We start from the raw sequence: 18,851 nt of genomic DNA, 5'->3' as shown, positions 1-18,851 counted from the left end.
ATTCTTTAGTAACATAATATCTCTCATTTGTGATGTTATATGCTTGCTGCAGGCATACCAATATAAACAAGCTGCTTAATATGCTCAGGTGATTTCTTCTTTAAAGGCTGAATTTATCTTACATCATTTCTCAACAACCCCTACACTTTTTAGCTTGTACTCAAACACAGCTCAGAAATAAAACAGGTTTTGCTACCACTTTAGGGAACAAAATGGTTACCTTATAACAAGCTAGGGTTGTATTCCAGGGATTAAAGCATTAAGCTTAAGTCCAACAAAATGTGTTCACCCTGCCTATAACTTCCAACCAATATCTAAAGAACTGATGCATAATCCAATTTTTTTTCCATAATCCCTGATAATTTTATGAGTAATGGGTTAATTGGTAATGTGGCATGATCCAAACCTAGGGCAGGCAAAGAATTCCCTGTGAAGACCTGTGTGAGAAGCAATGAGATCTACCGACAAGAGCTCAACTGGGCCTACATTTAGCCCTTTATGGAATTATGAAGCAGAAACCACTTGTGTTGAATTGCCATAGGGAGGAAATGAACTCAGTTTTTCTAGTACAATGTTTTCACTCAGTCTCTCTTCTGACACACATTTGTAAAATGTTGCCCACACTACCTAGTTGTGGAATTGATTTTTCTCTGTGAGACTACTTGGCCTTTGCTTTAAGAGCAATGTAAAAGGAAGTCTGGCCCTCTTGGGACTAGGAAAAGCGGAAAAACAGACTTAAGAGCAGCAGTGTGTTGGCTATGACAGGCTCTCAAAAAGCATTTGTTGAACCCACACACGACCGATGTTATGAACATGGCCATACGCTAATTTCAAGCTGGGAGTTAAAGCTGTTTTAAGCTATTAGGGCTGGGGATGGGGATAATGGGCTGACCCTCAATACAAGAGTAGCTACACATGGTCTTGATCCATCATCAGTTAAATGTGCAGTCCAGATGAAGAAACATTTGAAGGGACTAGTCAGTCATCCTCACAAAATTAAATTAAGGGCCCGTGTTGAAACAGCCAAAAGCAAACTCTTATACGGGATCCTAGCAATAGTGCTTGGAATGTATTCAAATGGAAAAGTTTGTGCTGGAAATACTTGTTTAGAAAAAGAATTACATCACTCCACCCTCCTTTATCAAGTAATCCAAGCCATCTTAAATGCTCAAGGTCTGACCCAGGCAAGATGTTTTTTATTTTTATTTATTTTATTTTATTTTATTTTTTTGAGGCGGAGTCTCGCTCTGTCGACCGGACTGGAGTGCAGTGGCCGGATCTCAGCTCACTGCAAGCTCCGCCTCCCGGGTTTACAGCATTCTCCTGCCTCAGCCTCCCGAGTAGCTGGGACTACAGGCGCCCGCCACCTCGCCTGGCTAGTTTTTGTATTTTTAGTAGAGACGGGGTTTCACCGTGTTAGCCAGGATGGTCTCGATCTCCTGACCTTGTGATCCGCCCGTCTCGGCCTCCCAAAGTGCTGGGATTATAGGCTTGAGCCACCGCTCCCGGCCGATGTTTTTTATTAAAAGCTCTTTCAGCTTGAAATAGATTATAACTTTGGGAATAAACATTTTATTTAATGAACAAGTAGAAGGGATTCTTGACTACTATAGTTCTTTTGTGTAGACTGCTTCTAGGTAATGCAAAAAGCTCAGAAAAGGACATCAGATAAGGTAAAAGGCTTTATTATTCAGGATCAGCTCAAAGTCTGACACTGACACAGGCAGGGATAATTATCTCATTACAGTTGACCTTTGGCACCCATTTAAAAGTACTAGCTTTCCAAGTGAGACATGTTATACCCAGTAGACTCTTGGTATAGTTTCTGACAGCCAAATGTATCCCAATTTCACTCAGTAGTGCTGCCAGGAGATGTGTAGGGATACAAACAAAATCACCTACTTTATCAATCCTTTTCTTTTTCATGGATTTTTCCCCCCATTGGCTTTCAAAGCAAGTGAGATAAACAGCATTACTGGCAGATATTGGTCATAAATAACATCCTTCCAAAGCCCAACAGTCAAAAAACAAACACCAGACATAAGCAGATTTCCTAAATATTCAGTTAAGGCTATGGTGTGCTTGGTTTTGACCAGAGCAATTTTATGGCTTCCTTTTATTTATTTTTCTCCCTGGATGAAACTATGCTTACTTGACCCATGCAATTTCAGTTGTTACAGCTTTAACTTATAAGATCAAAGGAATTAAAAAGTTGTCAGCAAGAACAGATTTTCAAATAATGACAAAAACCGACATAAAGTTACACAGTCCTCAGGGATATGGATAAAACGAACGAAGTTTCATGATTGGAAGGAGGCTCCCTTCTAAGTACATAGTACATAGAATGTATGTAAAGCCTCTTTCCATGAGGTTACAAAGGTGAAAAATATAAAACAATGGTTCAAGATCACTGATACATAATTGTTGATTAAGGGGAGGGATGTTGAAGATATTTTGCACATTATTAATTTAGAGTCAGTCTATACACTCTAATACAGATCTAGAGAAAATTCTATTACTTTTCGGCTCAAGGCTATCTATACTAAAAGGCTATTGCTTTTTATGTACATGAAGAGAAACTCAAGATTTATGTTTCTGGTTCTGGATTTTCAGTTAAGAGCTATATTCTGTCATAAAAATATCAATAAGAAATCATCACTTTTTTCTTAAAATCTGATGACTTATTTTTTAAAAAAACATTGCAGCCCCTAAAGAACCGATGACTACACCTGATTTCAAACCCCAAACTGATTTTATAAAACATCTTCCTCTAGTAAATGGCGAAAATCACAACCTCCTGTAGAAAGTGATGTTGGGTTGGCTGACATACCAGATTGCTTGGTGAAAACATGGGGACCCGAAATCTCATACGGGAGATATATTTGAGAGAAAAAAGACAAACACAGCTTTCTGTTGTTGTTCTCCTAGTTTCTCCAAAGAGTTGACATTTATCACTGCATTTAAAATAAAGATGACTTTAACTCAAGAGACTGCATTTTAACACTGAACTGATATAAATGTACTTATCTGAACATCACATTTTTATACATACTTAAAAAAACCCCACAAAAGCATAGTGAAAAGATTATGTATTTCATATAAAATTATACATGTTGGAGGCAGAACAGAACCAGGGGTCTTCAGCAGAGGATTTCTTCAGCAGTCAGCCTTCACAGGCCTCATGCTGCAGCTGGCAGATACTTTCCACTGAGCATAGAAAAGTTTCAGGATAACAAGAAACTTGTTTTTTGCCTCCATGAACCGGGATGTCATTATTGTAGAGAACATGAATAATTTAAAAAGTGAAAACTATTCATTCAAAATGCTAGAGTGACAAATTTACTTTATGAAATTTAAACACAGCATTCATCCTGGGGAAGCTGCATATACATTATGGTAGCAGAACCAGATTAGGTACATTTCAGCATTGAAAATATTTTGTCTAAAAATGAAAAGGCAGCTTTCTTAAAGACCAGAGTTATAGAGTCAGTCTTGTATTTTTCATCTTATTTTAGTGGACCAAAGCTCAGTAACTCACTCAGATTAGAATCTATAATTCCGTTGAGTGTTCAGGACCACAGAAGTCCTCCTGGGACTTTCTATGGAAGTATGTGCAGATTTTCCTCATGGAGCTGGGAGTGATGGTGACCTAGAAGAAGAAAGTTTAGATTTCAGAGATTTCCTTGAAGTTCAACTGTTACCAAGTTTTTACTAAGGTGTACCTTAAATTTGGCTGCCAGAAATTTGATTGTTTACTTAGCCTGCTTTCAGCTCCAAAAACTTTTAATGGCAATGTCTTTTTGGCTAATTTGTACTGACTACAGTAAAAACTTAACAGATGATATGTAGGGAAAGAAGGCATAGACTTTTTACATGAAAAGAAAACATTTACTAGCTAAGTCTCCTAACAAGAAACGAAGAAGTTACAATTAACATCCTTTTTGAAATAAATGAATAAATCAGCCCCCCATTTATAAACAAAATAGGTATTCAAATGGAAGCTGTTACTCTCTTCTGAAGTTGACATTATCATCATATAAAGGTAAAAAATTTTTAAGAAATGTTAGCTTCAAATAAATTACAAGACCAGCACACTATTTCTACTTTTTAAAGATTTTAAGATTTTATTTATCAGTGAAAGTAGTTTTTCCTTGAAACTACTTTTTTGCTAACACATAGCTGATACCAGCTCCCTTGAAAAAAAAAAAATAGAAATTTTGGCTAGGGATAAAGAGCAGTCACAATTTTGAGAGAAGGAAAGATTCCTTATAACTCTTTTTTCCCCACTTTCTACAGCAAGGTCTTGATTGCAGTTTGTGTACTAAGTTGTCTTTAAAATGTATCAGTTTATTTTTCTAAAATTATGGGATAGGCCTTCATGAGAGCAGGTGGGGGTTATGAACACTTATTAAACCAAAACTGGCCTAAGGATGGTTATCTAGCTTCTGCCCTTTAAAATGGCAGATGATGCTGATCATGATCCTGGATTCTATTTCAATCATCCTGCCACCACTTCCATAACTCATAATAAGAGCTACTGTGAAGTACAGTGGAAACTTGGTTAACCCATCTCCCCTTAACATGCAAACAATAGCAGCTTTTTATTCCCTCTGACAGGTGCCAATAGCTCACCCAATGCTCTCAGCTACTTCTGCCTCCACCACCGTAATGAATCTTGTTTTTCAAGGTTCACAAACCTATTTCCGCCAGCAATCACTGATGACTGATATTATCTAATTTAAATATTAAGTCAGTCAATGAAATGAGTTCTAAAAAGATAAGTGACACTACACTGAATGTTAAAAAGAATAGATATAGGTGTCAAAAGTATTACTGTGGTGTGGCAAGATGATTATAAAAGACTGGGGAGAAGTCATAAAAATCTAGAAAGATTCTGCACTCAAATTGTTCTGTAAGTATCTAAGTTTCACTGTATTTTAAATAATCACAAAATGTAATTACAAACTGGAAATCTACTTATGGATGTTGGCAACTTTCCCATGAACAACAGCTTTATCTATAAAAAGAAGATGGCATACTGTCTAACAGGGGAGGGGAGATATTTTGGAATTGATATCCTGGAGCATGATGAGGGCTTTAGTGAATCAGGCAACAGGGCTGAGGAGTATGGACACTGACAGGAGGGATTTTAATGGGAGTAAGAAGAGTTGCCAGATAAAATACAGCACATCCAGTTACATTTGAATTTCAAACAAAAAGTTTCTTAGCATAAAAAATTTTTAGTTAAAATATGGCCCATGCAAAATTTTGTATTTATGTGCTAAATTTGGTAGCACTAGGAATAAATAGATTTCTTTTAAAAAAAAAAAAAGCATCTTGACTTGAGACATCTGGGTGTCTGGCCTCTTTTAAATTAGGAAATGTATCTTCCCACCACTGCTGACTTACCGGGCTTGGTGATGTCTTTCCGCTCTGTCTCCTGGAATTGGGTGTCTGGGATGATGGACTTCGTGGAGATGGATTCTCAGCCTTCCGTTTGGCTGCCATGGCCAACAACCAGTTTTTATTCTCTGGGGAACTATTCTCTTTGCCTACCATTTCAGACCCTTCTCCACAAGGTCTCAAAGGAAGAGGTAGCGTTCCACAGCTTTCTGAAGCATATGGACTGACAGGAGACGGAGGCTCTGAGATACTTGTACCAGCTCCTTCAATTTTGCTTGATTTGGTAGGACCTAGAGAGTCCTTACTAAGGTCTTCCTGGTTACCAGCAAGGCAGCACAGATCCAAATGAAGATTTTCAACTTGGCCATCAAGCTCAGTCACACAGTTACAACTCTTCACACACTTTTGTTTCACACTCTCCAGACAGCTTGAGTCTAGCCTCCTCTTTACTCTATTTCTGGACTCAGAGCAAGCTTCTGCTTGGGATGACTTCTGGCTCACGGGAATAAGGGCTTTTCTTGGAGACATGATCTTGGTCTCGGAAGCAGGTGGAGTGATGGGTGGTGATGAGGAAGGTGTTCGGGTCACCCAGTTTCTAATCGACATCTTGAAAGATGAAGGTGGCTTGGGAGAGACGGAGGAGACAGAACTTCTTCTGTTGAGGGGAGACCGGGCCTTGGCAGGAGGGGTTTTAATAGAGAAAGTGGGAGTATTTGAAGGAAGAGGGAGGTCTCCAGCACAGCTTGGGGCACAAGCTGCGGATGACGGGGAAGAAATGGATGCATTGCACTTTACCCTGGGGGCTTTGGCAGGAGTACTCTGGCTACTCGTTACTGTTACTGAAAAAGAGGAGAGGATCATGAAAATCAGAAGTGAAAGCCACACAAAGTCCCTAAATTCTCATCAAGAAAAATCGTAGTTAACTTAATTATCTAAGGGTCAATTTGCCAGTAAGTAGGTTATATGTATCACTTGATTCCAACCATACCCTTTTATCATTTTCCTTTCTCTTTTCCAAGTCACCAACCTCCCAACTATCCCATTATAAAATACATACTTGTAAAAATCAACAAAATACCAAAAAACATAAAGAGAAAAAATTTAAAGCGCCTACATAAACGTTTAGCATACTTTCTATATTTGTGCATGTGATACATACTACATATCTCAACTTCTTTCTATACAAAAATGAGACTGATATAAGGGGAAAGTGGCAGATAGGAGGCAGGACTAACTTGCCACTCAGAACAGAACAGCATGTGGAGACTCACATAGTGAACTTTGGCTCCAAGAACTACCGCAGGAACATATCAGAAAAAACAAAAGAATTAACAGATCCTTTGAAAGAAGTAGCTTGCTGCTACAAAATCCACAAGACAGCAGAAAAATTGAGTGCCCAAAGTGTGAGAGGGCTCCCGAAACTGCACGCTTGGTTGAAGAGGACGACCATCCCTGATAGAGAACCGGTCTTCGGTCAAGGGTATACGAGCAGCTGCACTCCCCTGCTAGAACCTCCAAACAAACTCTCAAGGTCCAAAGTGTGAGAGGGTGGCCGCGCATGGTGATTCATGCCTGTAATCCCAGCACTATGGGAGGCCGAGGTGGGTGAATCATTTGAAGTCAGGAGTTCAAGACCAGCCTGGCCAATATGGTGAAACCCTGTCTCTACTAAAAATACAAAAATTAGCCAGGCATGGTAGTGTGCACCTGTAGTCCCAGCTACTCAGGAGGCTGAGGCAGAAGAATCGCTTGAACCCAGGAGGTGGAGGTTGAAGTGAGCCAAGATCTTGCCCACTGCACTCCAGCCTGGCCGACAGAGCATGACTCCGTTTCAAAACAAAAAACAGTGTGAAGGGTGAAAATCCACCTCTGCACACATCCTCACTGGGGAACCTGAAAATCCAGATCATGGGAGAAGGAGAACTGAAATGAATTTAGAGAGCCAAGCAAAATATAAAAGTAGAAGCAGCAGCAGGAAGAGCCCTGTAGGCACTCCTGGTCCCCAGGGAAACCATTTCTGACTATCTCACAGGGGTCTTTGGAGAGGGCAGCCAATGGAATTGGGGAAGGACCATAGGGAGAAGGAGACTTTCAGCTGAACTTTGTAATAATTTCAACTGAGCGTGAATTATCCTGGGCAGAATCTGTGGGGGGGATGGGACAAACAGGAAGTGCACATACAAGCACAGAAGCCGTGGCAGGCAGATGGGCAAGGTCTAAAAGCCCTGCTTGCTTTCTTGGCGGGAAGGCATGTAGTCTAGGGCAAGATATCCACCCTGTGCACTCGAGGCATGGATATAAATTTGGTTCTGTTGGGCTGTTGGGGAAGCACGGCAGGAGCGAGACTGGCCTTGCTGGCTGTGGCCTGTCACTGCTGGCTTTCCCCTATTTCCCTGGTGATGTGTATGAAGCAGCAGAGGCAGTCATAATCTCCCTTAGAACATAATTCCGTTGGCCTGTGAACCACCACTCCCACCACCCAGAGGCCACAGCAAGCCCCACCCAAGGAGTCTGAGCTCAGACACACTATCCCTGCCCCCACCAGATGGTCTTTCTCTAACCGCCCTGGTAGCCATAAACAAAAGACATAAACTTGTGGGAGCTCTATGGTCCTGCTCATTGAGTGAGAAACCCGAACATTTATCCAGGCAACCTTAGGGCAAGCTTATATCCCTGCTATACTACCACCGCAGTTGATACTCTCTTGAAAGCAACACCTCCGGGCTGGAGGCCAACCAATTCAAGCCATCACAGCAACTCAACAGAACAACCCTGCTCCAAGAAAGGAGAAAATAGCAGCTAATTCTACTGCCTGTAACATCTCGGCCAACCAGAGGTCCTGAGTCTGTCCATGTAATAACTTCAGTGCTAGTAGAACTAGCATTCAAGACAACCAGTGCACTAAACAAAACTACAACCAAATACTCTCACACAGTCCACTTCATTCCCTTGCTACCACCTTCATCAGAGCAGGTGCTGGTATCCATGGCATACAGACCTGAAGACAGATCACATCATGGGACTCTTTGCGGACACTCTCCGGTACTAGAACCCAGTAGCTCTGCTGAGTGGCTCGACCCAGAAGAGCAATAACAATCACTGCAGTCCGGCCCTCAGGAAGCCCTACCCCTAGGGAAGTGGGAGAGCACCACATCAAGGGACCACCCTGTGGGACAAAATAATTTAAACAGCAGACATTGAATCCCAGATCTTCTGATATAGTCCACCCAAATGAGAAGGAACCAAAAAAACAATTCCGGCAATATGACAAAACAAGGTTCTATAACCACCCCTAAAAGATCACACTAGCTCACCAGCAAATGGATCCAAACCAAGAATAAATCTTTGAATTGCCAGAAAAGATTTCAGAAGGTCAATTATTAAGCTACTTAAGGAGGCACCAGAGAAAGGTGAAAACCAACTTAAATTTTAAAACAAAACAGGATGTAGATGAAAAGAATCTCCAGAGAAACAGATATCATAAATAAAAAACAATCATGACTTTTGGAAATGAAAGACACATTTAGAGAAATGCAAAATACACTGGAAAGTTTTAACAATAGAATCAAACAAGTAGAAGAAAGAATTTCAGAGCTCAAAGACAAGGCTTTTGAATTAACCCAATCCAACAAAGACAAAGGCAAAAGAATAAAAACTTCTCTGGCCTTGCTCGAGATCTAGACATCCAAATACAAGAAGCTCAAAGAACACCCAGGAAATTCATCACAAAAAGATCATCACCTAGGCACACAGTCATCAGGTTATCTAAAGTCAAGATGAAAGAAAAAATCTTAAGAGGTGGGAGGCAAAAGCATCAGGTAACCTGTAAAGGAAAAACCTATCAGATTAACAGCAGATACCCTACAAACTAGAAGGAATTAAGGTCTTATCTTTAGCCATATTAAATAATTATTAGCTGACAAAATAATTATCAGCCAAGAATTTTGTATCCAGTGAAAGTAAGCTTCATAAATGAAGATAAAGTATTTTTCAAATGCTGAGACAATTTGCCACTACCAAGCGAGCACAGTTTACAAAAACTGCTAAAAGGAGTTCTAAATCTTGAAGCAAAACCTCAAAATACACCAAAATAGAATCTCATCTCATAGTGGGGGACTTCAATATAGAAAGTCAACATAGAAACAATGGACTTATACCCTAGTACAAATGAATTTAACAGGTTATTTACAGAATATTCTACCCAACAACTGCAGAGTATACATTCTATTCATCAGAACATTCATGGAACATTCTCCAAGATACAGACCATATGATAGGCCACAAAACAAGTCTCAATAAATTTAAGAAAATCAAAATTATATAAAGTACTCTCTCAGACCACAGTGGAGTAAAATTGGAAATCAACTCCAAAGGGAATTCTTAAAACCACGCAACGTTAAATAATTTGCTCCTGAATGATCTTTGGGTCAATAATGAAATCAAAATCAAGCTGGAAATTAAAAAATTATTTGAACTGAATGAAAAAAGTGACACAACCTAACAAAACCTCTGAGATACAGCAAAAGCAGTGCTAAGAGGAAAGCTCACAGCATTGAGTGCCTACATCAAAAAGTCTGAAAGAGCACAAATTGACAATCTAAGGTAACACCTCAAGAACTCAAGAAACAAGAACAAACCAAACGCAAACCCAGGAGAAGGAAAGATATAACAAAGATCAGAGTAGAACTTAGTGAAATTGAAACAACAACAACAAAATACAAAAAACAAATGAAACAAAAAGCTGGGTCTTTGAAAAGATAAACAAAATTGATAGCCCATTAGTGAGATTAACCAAGAAAAGAGAAGATCCAAATAAGTTCAATTAGAAATGAAACAGGAAATATTAACAACGAATACCACAGAAATACAAATGATCATTCAAGGCTACTATGAACACCTTTATGCTCCCCCACTGGAAAACCTAGAGGAGATGGGTAAATTCCTGGAAATATACAACCCTCCTAGATTAAACCAGGAAGAAATAGGAACTCTGAACAGATCAATAACAAGCACTGAGATTGAAATGGTAATTAAGAAATTGCCAACAAGAAAAAGTCCAGGACCAGGTGGATTCACTGCTGAATTCTATCAGACATTCAAAGAAGAACTGTTACCAATCCTACGGAAACTATTCCAAAAGAGAAAGAAGGAATCCTCCCTAAATCATCCTATGAAGTCAGCAGTATCACTCTAATACCAAAACCAGGAAAGGACATGACAAAAAAGAAAACTACAGATCAATATCCCTGATGAACACAGATGTAAAAATCCTCAACAAAATACTAGCTAACCAAATCCAACAGTATATCAAAAAGATAATCTACCATGATCAAATGGATTTCAAACCAGGGATGCAGGGTTAGTTTAATATACACAAGTCAATACATGTGATACGGCATATAAACAGAATTAAAAACAAAAATCAGGCTGGGTGTGGCGGCTCACACCTGTAATCCCAGCACTTTGGGAGGCCGAGGAGGGCAGATCACTTGAGGTCAGGAGTTTGAGACCAGCCTGGTCAACATGGTGAAACCCCATCTAAAAATACAAAAATTAGCCAGATGTGGTATCCCAGTTACTCGGGAGGCTGAGGCAGGAGAATCCCTTGAACCTGGGTGGCAGAGGTTGCAGTGAGCTGAGATCGTGCCATTGTACCCCAGCCTGGGCAACAAGAGCGAAACTCTAAGAGAAAAACAAACAAAAACACATGATCACCTCAATAGAAGCAGAAAAAACATTTCAGAAAATCTAGCATCGCTTTATGATGAAAACCCTCAGCAAAATCAGCATAGAAGGAACATACTTTAAGGTAATAAAAGTCATCCATGACAAACCCACAGTCAACATTATAGTGAACGCTGAAAAGTTGAAAGCATTCCTCACGAGAACTGGAAAAACACAAGGATGCCCACTTTCACCACTTCTATTCAACATAGTGGAAGCCCTAGCCAGTCATAGCCAGTCAGAAAAGAGAAATAAAAGGCATCCAAATTGGTAAAGAGGAAGTCAAGCTGTCACTGTTAGCAAATGATATGACTGAATACCTGGAAAACCCTAAAAACTCATGCAAAAAGCTCCTAGATCTGACAAATGAATTCAGTTAAGTTTCAGGATACAAAATCAATGTACATAAATCAGTAGTACTGCTATACAGCAATAGCAAACAAGCTGCAAATCAAATCAATAACTCAACCCCTTTTACAATAGCTGCAAAACCAAAGAATATACCTAACTAAGGAAGTGAAAGACCTCTACAAGGAAAATTACAAAACACTGCTGAAAGAAATCAGACGACACAACAAATGGAAAAACACATCCTATGTTCAAGGATGGGTAGAATCAATGCTGTGAAACTAACTATACTGCCAAAAGCAATCTACAAATTCAGTGCAGTTCCCATCAAAATACCATATAATTCTTCACAGAACTAGAAAAAACAATCCTAAAAGTTATATGGAACCAAAGAACAGCCCACATAGCCAAAGCAAGACTAAGCAAAAAGAACAAATCTGGAGGCATCACATTACCTGACTTCAAACTATACTACAAGGCTATAGTCACTCAAATAGCATGGTAATGTTATAAAAATAGGCACATAGACCAATGGAATAGAAGAGAGAACCCAGAAATAAAACTAAATACTTACAGCCAACTAATCGTCAACAAAGCAAACAAAAACATAAGGTGGGGAAAGGACAACCCTATTCAATGGTGCTGGGATAATTGGCAAGCCACATGTAGGAGAATGAAACTGGATCCTCATCTCTCACCTTATACAAAAATCAGCTCCAGATGGACCAAAGACATCTAAGACCTGAAACCATAAAAACTCTAGAACATGGGAAAAACTCTTCTAGACATGGCCTAGGCAAAGAGTTCATGACCAATAACCCAAAAGCAAATGCAAGAAAAACAAAGAAAAATAGATGGGACTTAATTAAACTAAAAAGCTTCTGCACAGCAAAAGAAATAATCAGCAAAGTAAACAAAGAACTCACAGAGTGGGAGAAAATCTTCACAATCTATGCAACTGACAAAGGCCTATTATCCAGAATCTACAAGGAACTCAAACGAATTGATACGGGAGTGCTGGGAAGGGAAGAGCATGGCCCCTTTAAATGATACAGAATGAGGGAAGAGAAGTGCTGGGTAGAAGGTGTGATCCCTGGCTAGGGCTCCATCCCCACGGACCTAGGTGAGGACAGGCATTTCCTGCCCAAATGTTGCATTTCCCAGACCACCTTGGCCTGCCACGCCCCCATCCTGTGCCTATGAAAAACCCCAAGACCCTAGCAGGAACACATGGTGACTGCATGTTGTGAGAAACACATAAGCAGAAAAAGACAGTAGTGGCTGCTCGTCAAGCAGACGTTGAAAGGAGCACGCTGGCGGAAGAGCACACTGACAGGCTTCGGCAGGCCGGCAGGGCATCAACCGGTGAAATGATGCAGTTTGGTTGGGGCAGTCGGAGGTGAACTTGGGCCGCCAAGGGCCCAACTCCAGGGGAAAACCATCTCCCTTCTGGTTCCCCCATCTGCGGACAGCTACTTCTGCTCAGTGGAACCTTGCACTCAAATTCTTCAAGCCCACATGTGATCCCATTCTTCCGGTACACCAAGGCAAGAACCCCGGGATACAGAAAGCTCTCTGTCCTTGTGATAAGGCAGGGGTCTAATACAGCTGGTTAACACAAGCCGCCTATAAACAGCAAAACTAAAAGAGCGCCCTGTAACACATACCCACTGCGGCTTCAGGAGCTGTAAACATTCACCCCCAGACACTGTTGTGGGGTTGGAGCCCCACAGCCTACGCATCTGTATGCTCCCCTAGAGGTTTGAGCAGCGGGGCATTGAAGAAGAGAGCTACACCCTCATTGCACGTCCTGCAAGGGGGACAAGGGAACTTTTCGAGTTTTAAAATCAGCAAGGAAAAAAACAAATAATGCCATCAAAAAGTGGGCTAAGGATATGAATAACAGAAAATTCTCAAAAAAAAAAAAAAGATATACATAGGGCCTTCAAACTTATGAAAAAATGCTCAACATCACTAATAATCAGGGAAATGTAAATCAAAAACACAATGCAATACCACCTTACTCCTGCAAGAATAGCTGTAATTGGGGTGGATGTGGTGGAAAGGGAACACTTTTACACTGCTGGTGGGAATGTAAACTAGTACAATCACTATGGAAAACAGTACAGAGATTCTGTAAAGAACTTAAAGTAGATATACCATTTGATCCAGCAATCCCACCACTGGTATCTACCCAGAGGAAAAAAAGTCGTCATATGAAAAAGACACTTGCACATGCACGTTTATAGCAACATAATTTGCAACTGCAAAAATGTGGAACCAGCCCAGATGCCCTTCAATCAAAGTGGATAAAGAAAATGTGCTGTGTGTATATATATATATACACCATGGAATACTACTTAGCCATAAAATGGAATTGAAATAATGGCATTTGCAGGAACCAGGATGGAGTTGGAGACCATTATCTTTTTTTTTTTTTTTTTTAAGCTGTTGTCTCGCTATGTCACCCAGGCTAGAGTGCAGTGGCACAATCTCGGCTTGCTGCAACCTCAACCTCCATCTCCCAGGTTCAAGCAATTCTCCTGCGCCAGCCTCCCAAGTAGCTGGGACTACAGGCATGCACCACCACGCCTGACTAAGTTTTGTATTTTTAGTAGAGGGGGGTTTCACTATGTTGGCCAGGCTGGTCTTGAATTCCCGACCTCAGGTGATCGATCCACCTGCCTCGGACTCCCAAAGTGCTAGGATTACAGGCATGAGCCACTGCGCCTGGCCTGGAGACCATTATTCTAAGTGAAGTAGCTCAGGAATGGAACCAAACATTGTATGTTCTCACTTACAAGTGGGAGCTAAGCTATGAAGATGCAAAGGCATAAGAATGGTACAATGGAATTTGGGGACTCAAGGTGGGAGGCAGGTAAGGGATAAAAGACTACACATTGGTTACAGCATACACCACTTGGGTGATGGGTGCACTAAAATTTCAGAAATCACTACTAAAGTACTTATCCATGTAATCAAACATCACCTGTTCCCCCAAAACTATTGAAATTTTTTAAAAAGGAGAGATCACTATATATATATATACACTATTTAGTAATCTTTTATCTCAAGTCAATTTATTTGTATTATGTATACAGGTTATATAATGTGATGTTTTGATACACGCATACATTGTAGAATGATTAAATCAAGCCAATTAACATCACTTCATATATTTTTGTGGTGAGAACATTTAAAATCTACTCAGCAATTTTCAGGTACATAGTACATTATTCTACTCTCTGCTCCTGTGAGTTCAACTTTTTAAGATTCCACATGTGAGATCATGCGGTATTTGTCTTTCTGTGTCTGGCTTATTTCTCCTAGCATAATGTCTTTCAGGTTCATTTCTGTTGTTGCAAATGACATTAACTTTCTTCTTTTTCAAGGTTGAATAGTATTCTATTGTGTATATACATCATATTGTCTTTACTGTTGATGAATACTTAGGTGATTCTGTATCTTGGCTATCATGAATAGTGCTGCAGTGAACACTGGAGTGCAGGTATCACTTCCACACACTGCTTTCATTTTTTGGGATATATACCCAAAAGTGAAATTGCTGGATCATTTGGTAGTTCTATTTTTAATTTTTTGAGAAACTGTCATTCTGTTTTCCATAATGGCTATACTAATTTACATTCCCACCAGTGTACAAGGGTTCCCTTTTCTCCACATCCTTACCAATCCTTGCTACCTTTTGTCTTTTTGATAAAAGCTATTCTAACAGGTGTGAGGGGGTATCTCATTGTGGTTTTGATTTACATTTCCCTGATGATTGGTGATGTTGAGAAGTTTTTCATATACCTGTTGGGCATCTGTATGTCTTCTTTTGAGAAACATCTATTCAGGCCCTTTGCCCATGTTAAAATTAGGAACAACCTGCTTCCTTAATGTATCGTGAACATTTCCCACATTAATAAAGATTTACCTTATCATTTTTAACAGCTACAATGTATTCTAAGGTATAGGTATTCTACAGCACATTTAATGCTGCCATTAGCATTCTTATATATATTCTTGAGCAATGCTAGGGCAGAAAGGCACTGCACAGGGGCTCTCACACAGGAACCCACAGTTCTAAAACCTGGCACAATCACTTACTATGTGACTTGGGCATAACCCTTTATCTCTTTGGACTCAGATTCTTTATCTGTTAAATGGAGATAGTTTTTCTTTTCACAAGAAGCCATTCAATCAGTTACGTGTTTAGGTTATCAGGCCTCACATGGCTTCCCACTTGATTTTACAAACGACTACTATTTTCCACAAATAAAAAAAAATTCAGAATCTCAGTGCTTGCTCTCTGTAAATCAAATCAAACTTAGTAAATAGGGTTTCTCTATGTGTACCCATCCCTTTGTTTACATACAATGGCAAGTACTTCAGGCAAATTTTTATGAACTTCATGCTTCTTCCCTCTCAGGCCCTACCACAGACAACACTTTTTCAATTTCCTTCTGAGCTTTCTAGATTGCTGAAATAGCATTCCTGTTGTCAAATAATAAGGGCATTTATTTATTTCTTAGTCACAAAGCCTTTGAATTGTTAACTATGATTTTTACCTAATTGCATTTATATCCAGCTGAATTTAGGATGGGCTGATATAAAAATGCAATCTCTCTTTTAGCAGAAATAAAGATTGGCAAGTACTCACTTTAGTCAGTTAATTATCCTGTCCTTTTTTACTTTGTGCTTTTCACTCCTAAAGCAGTCTTGCCTTGAGAGAAATTCTACAAATTGACTTTTGCTTAAACTTTTCTCATCAACCATATGTTTAGAACCAGCCAAAATGATACTGCTCTTTTTAATAAGGATCATTAATGAAAAACCCCATTTTGTCATAAGGTGCTATGAAAAGGACTTAGTAACAGGGACCTATTCATGAAGCCTCTGGTTATGGCTCTCATACTAATGCTCTAGAGCTTGATAATAGCTATTTTTTTCAGCAGAAGGAAGTTTTCATTTGTTGCACTCCTTGGTGTAGGTCAATAGTCACTGCACAGCTGCCACAGTCATCTGTTCCATTTAAGTGGGTCAAAGTGTACATTTAGGGCAGAAAGTCCTAAAATTTTATGAGTCCTATAATATGCCAATTAACAAGGCAGGATTGGAGAAGGAAGAGTTGGGACAGGGACAAACCAGGTATGCAGGTTTCTGAAACTTGCATGGCATACACTGGAAGTATTTACTGATAAGGCTGGTATAAAATTGATGTGTTAGATAGTTGGGGCATTTCCTCTTCCTTCAGGATGTCACGGTGAAAGAAGAAATGGACTATGGGAGTCAAAGAAATTTTGTTAGCTTTGAAGGTTAGCAAATGCTGGGTCAAATTTAGTGTGTGTGTATGTGTTTTTTAAACAGTAACTAGATTATAACAGTATGAAAGTTAATGGTAAAAAAATTCAACCAGTACAGAGGGGAAGAGGGTAGAAACAGGATCCTCTTTTCAACTTTTTCATTTCACTTTTACATTCTTGTGCATTCCACAATTTTCTCTATGCCTATTTAGCATATACAAAGGTTATGTACCATACCTTAAAAAACTCCAAAATACAAATGGATTATACTATATATATGTGCATGTTCTGCAATTTGCTCTTTTATTTTTATGTCTCTTTATGAAAGTACAAATAGATGCACTGCATTACTTTTTACAGGTGCATTGCATGCCATTATATGAGCCTACACATTTAAATATGGCATGCCATTTTCTTTAGTACTTCATCTACTTAAGTGGACCAACTCCTTATTGACCTTAAGCAATATATGAGATTTGATGACATGGTAGCATAGACTAAGTTACTGCCCTAAATGCTTCCTAAAGTCAGTTCCTTTGAAGAATTATATGGAGTCTACTAATAGTTTGCAGCTTCTTTCTTTATTTTTTGAGATGGAGTCTTGTTTTGTCGCCCAGGCTGTAGTGCAGTGGCATGATCTCAGCTCACTGCAACCTCCGCCTCCTGGATTCAAGCGATTCTCCTGCCTCAGCCTCCCGAGTAGCTGGGATTACAGGTGTGTGCCACCATGCTTGGCTAATTTTGTATTTTTAGTAGAGATGGGGTTTTGCCATGTTGGCAAGGCTAGTCTCGAACTCCTGACCTCAGGTGATCCACCCGCCTCGGCCTCCCAAAGTACTGGGATTACAGGCGTGAGCCACCGTGCCAGGCCAGCTTCTTTCTAGATGAGAGTTTGCCATCTGGCCTCAGCCTGCCTTTTCAGTCTTATCATGAACTTTGCTATTCTAGGATCATGTTACAGGACACTACTAGTTGCTTCCTGAACAAGCTGTGTACTGTCACATTTCTTTGTTCATGTGGTTTTCTTGCCAAGTTAGCTCCTCCTTTGTCAGGCAGAAATTCTTCTCATGTTTCAAGACTCTGATGACAACGTTAACTCCATTGTGAAGAATTCATAACTTCTTTCCTCTTCTCCCGCAGAGGAAGTAGGTTCTCAGAGTCCCTTGTTTATACAGCTAATGGCTGTGTGCTATAGTTTTTGAATATGCCTCCTAGACTAGACTGTGAGCCTAGAGGGCAGCTAACAATGGTTTATTCATCTTTAGGCCCAGTGCCCCTATAGTGCCTAGCAAGGAATTATTAAACAATGTTTGTTAAGTTTCATTACTGCTGACAAGGATACAGGTGAGGTTCTAGGCATCAGAAAATTGACTCCATAATTATCCTGTTGACTTGTGAGACTGCAGCAACTGAGACAGAATAGGTAAGGTTTCCTTCTCTTTAGGATAAGGATAATCAACTTTGTCACTCAATAATGCTTAAATCAGAGGTTCTCAATCCTGGCTACATAACAGACCTACTTGGAGCTCTGTAAAAATACAGGTACTTGGCCTCCACCCCAGTCCTATTGAATCAATCACTGGGGATACATGGACTTGAAAAGCTCCCCAAGTAGCTATGATGCATAGCCAAGATTGAGGACTATTGGTTTCAGCAGTGCTATGAGATCTCTGGCTAAAACACAGGGAAAGAGAGGTAAGCAATAAAGCAGGTGCCGGCTGGGAGCAGTAGGGCAGGGGAAAAGAGGCTGTGACTTGGCACTTAAACCCTTCCAGTTAATGTGTTAACTGGGGGGTTTACAAACCAGGGCCAGAAGTGAAGATACGCAGCCCAGGACAGCAATGAAAGGCTGGTGTGGCAATTAGAAGCTTGGGAAAGCAGGGGAACATGATTTTCAAGATGGCAATGTGATTAGAAGCAGTAAATCTGTGGCTGGAAGCTGGCTTAGAGAGCTGAATGGTCAGTGTGCCAGCCTTTGGCACCCATGTCAGGTTGTTGCTTCGTAGTGCTCTTCAGAGTAACCCTCGCATCACTCATAAATGGGGTAATCTAGGCATAACTCTTACTCCGATC

At 40.0% G+C, this 18,851-nt stretch overlaps 1 protein-coding gene across 1 annotated transcript in view; it reads right to left on the bottom strand.

The window, feature by feature from the left end:
- Nucleotides 1-1,669: 1,669 nt before the first annotated feature.
- The window catches only part of DTL (denticleless E3 ubiquitin protein ligase homolog), a 67,767-nt gene continuing 50,585 nt past the window's right edge, over nt 1,670-18,851 (bottom strand). Inside the window, exons 14-15 of the mRNA XM_033200714.1 lie at nt 5,410-6,242; nt 1,670-3,649 (exon numbers count right to left, since the gene is read on the bottom strand). Coding sequence (XP_033056605.1) covers nt 3,551-3,649; nt 5,410-6,242 — 932 coding nt within the window. The 3' untranslated portion in view covers nt 1,670-3,550. The remainder of the gene's footprint in view (nt 3,650-5,409; nt 6,243-18,851) is intronic.

This window comes from Trachypithecus francoisi, unplaced genomic scaffold (assembly GCF_009764315.1).
Source record: "Trachypithecus francoisi isolate TF-2019V2 unplaced genomic scaffold, Tfra_2.0 Lachesis_group5, whole genome shotgun sequence".
Taxonomy (NCBI): domain Eukaryota; kingdom Metazoa; phylum Chordata; class Mammalia; order Primates; family Cercopithecidae; genus Trachypithecus; species Trachypithecus francoisi.
The sequence above is the reverse complement of the archived record's forward strand: the minus strand, read 5'-3'. Positions and strand labels throughout refer to the sequence as shown.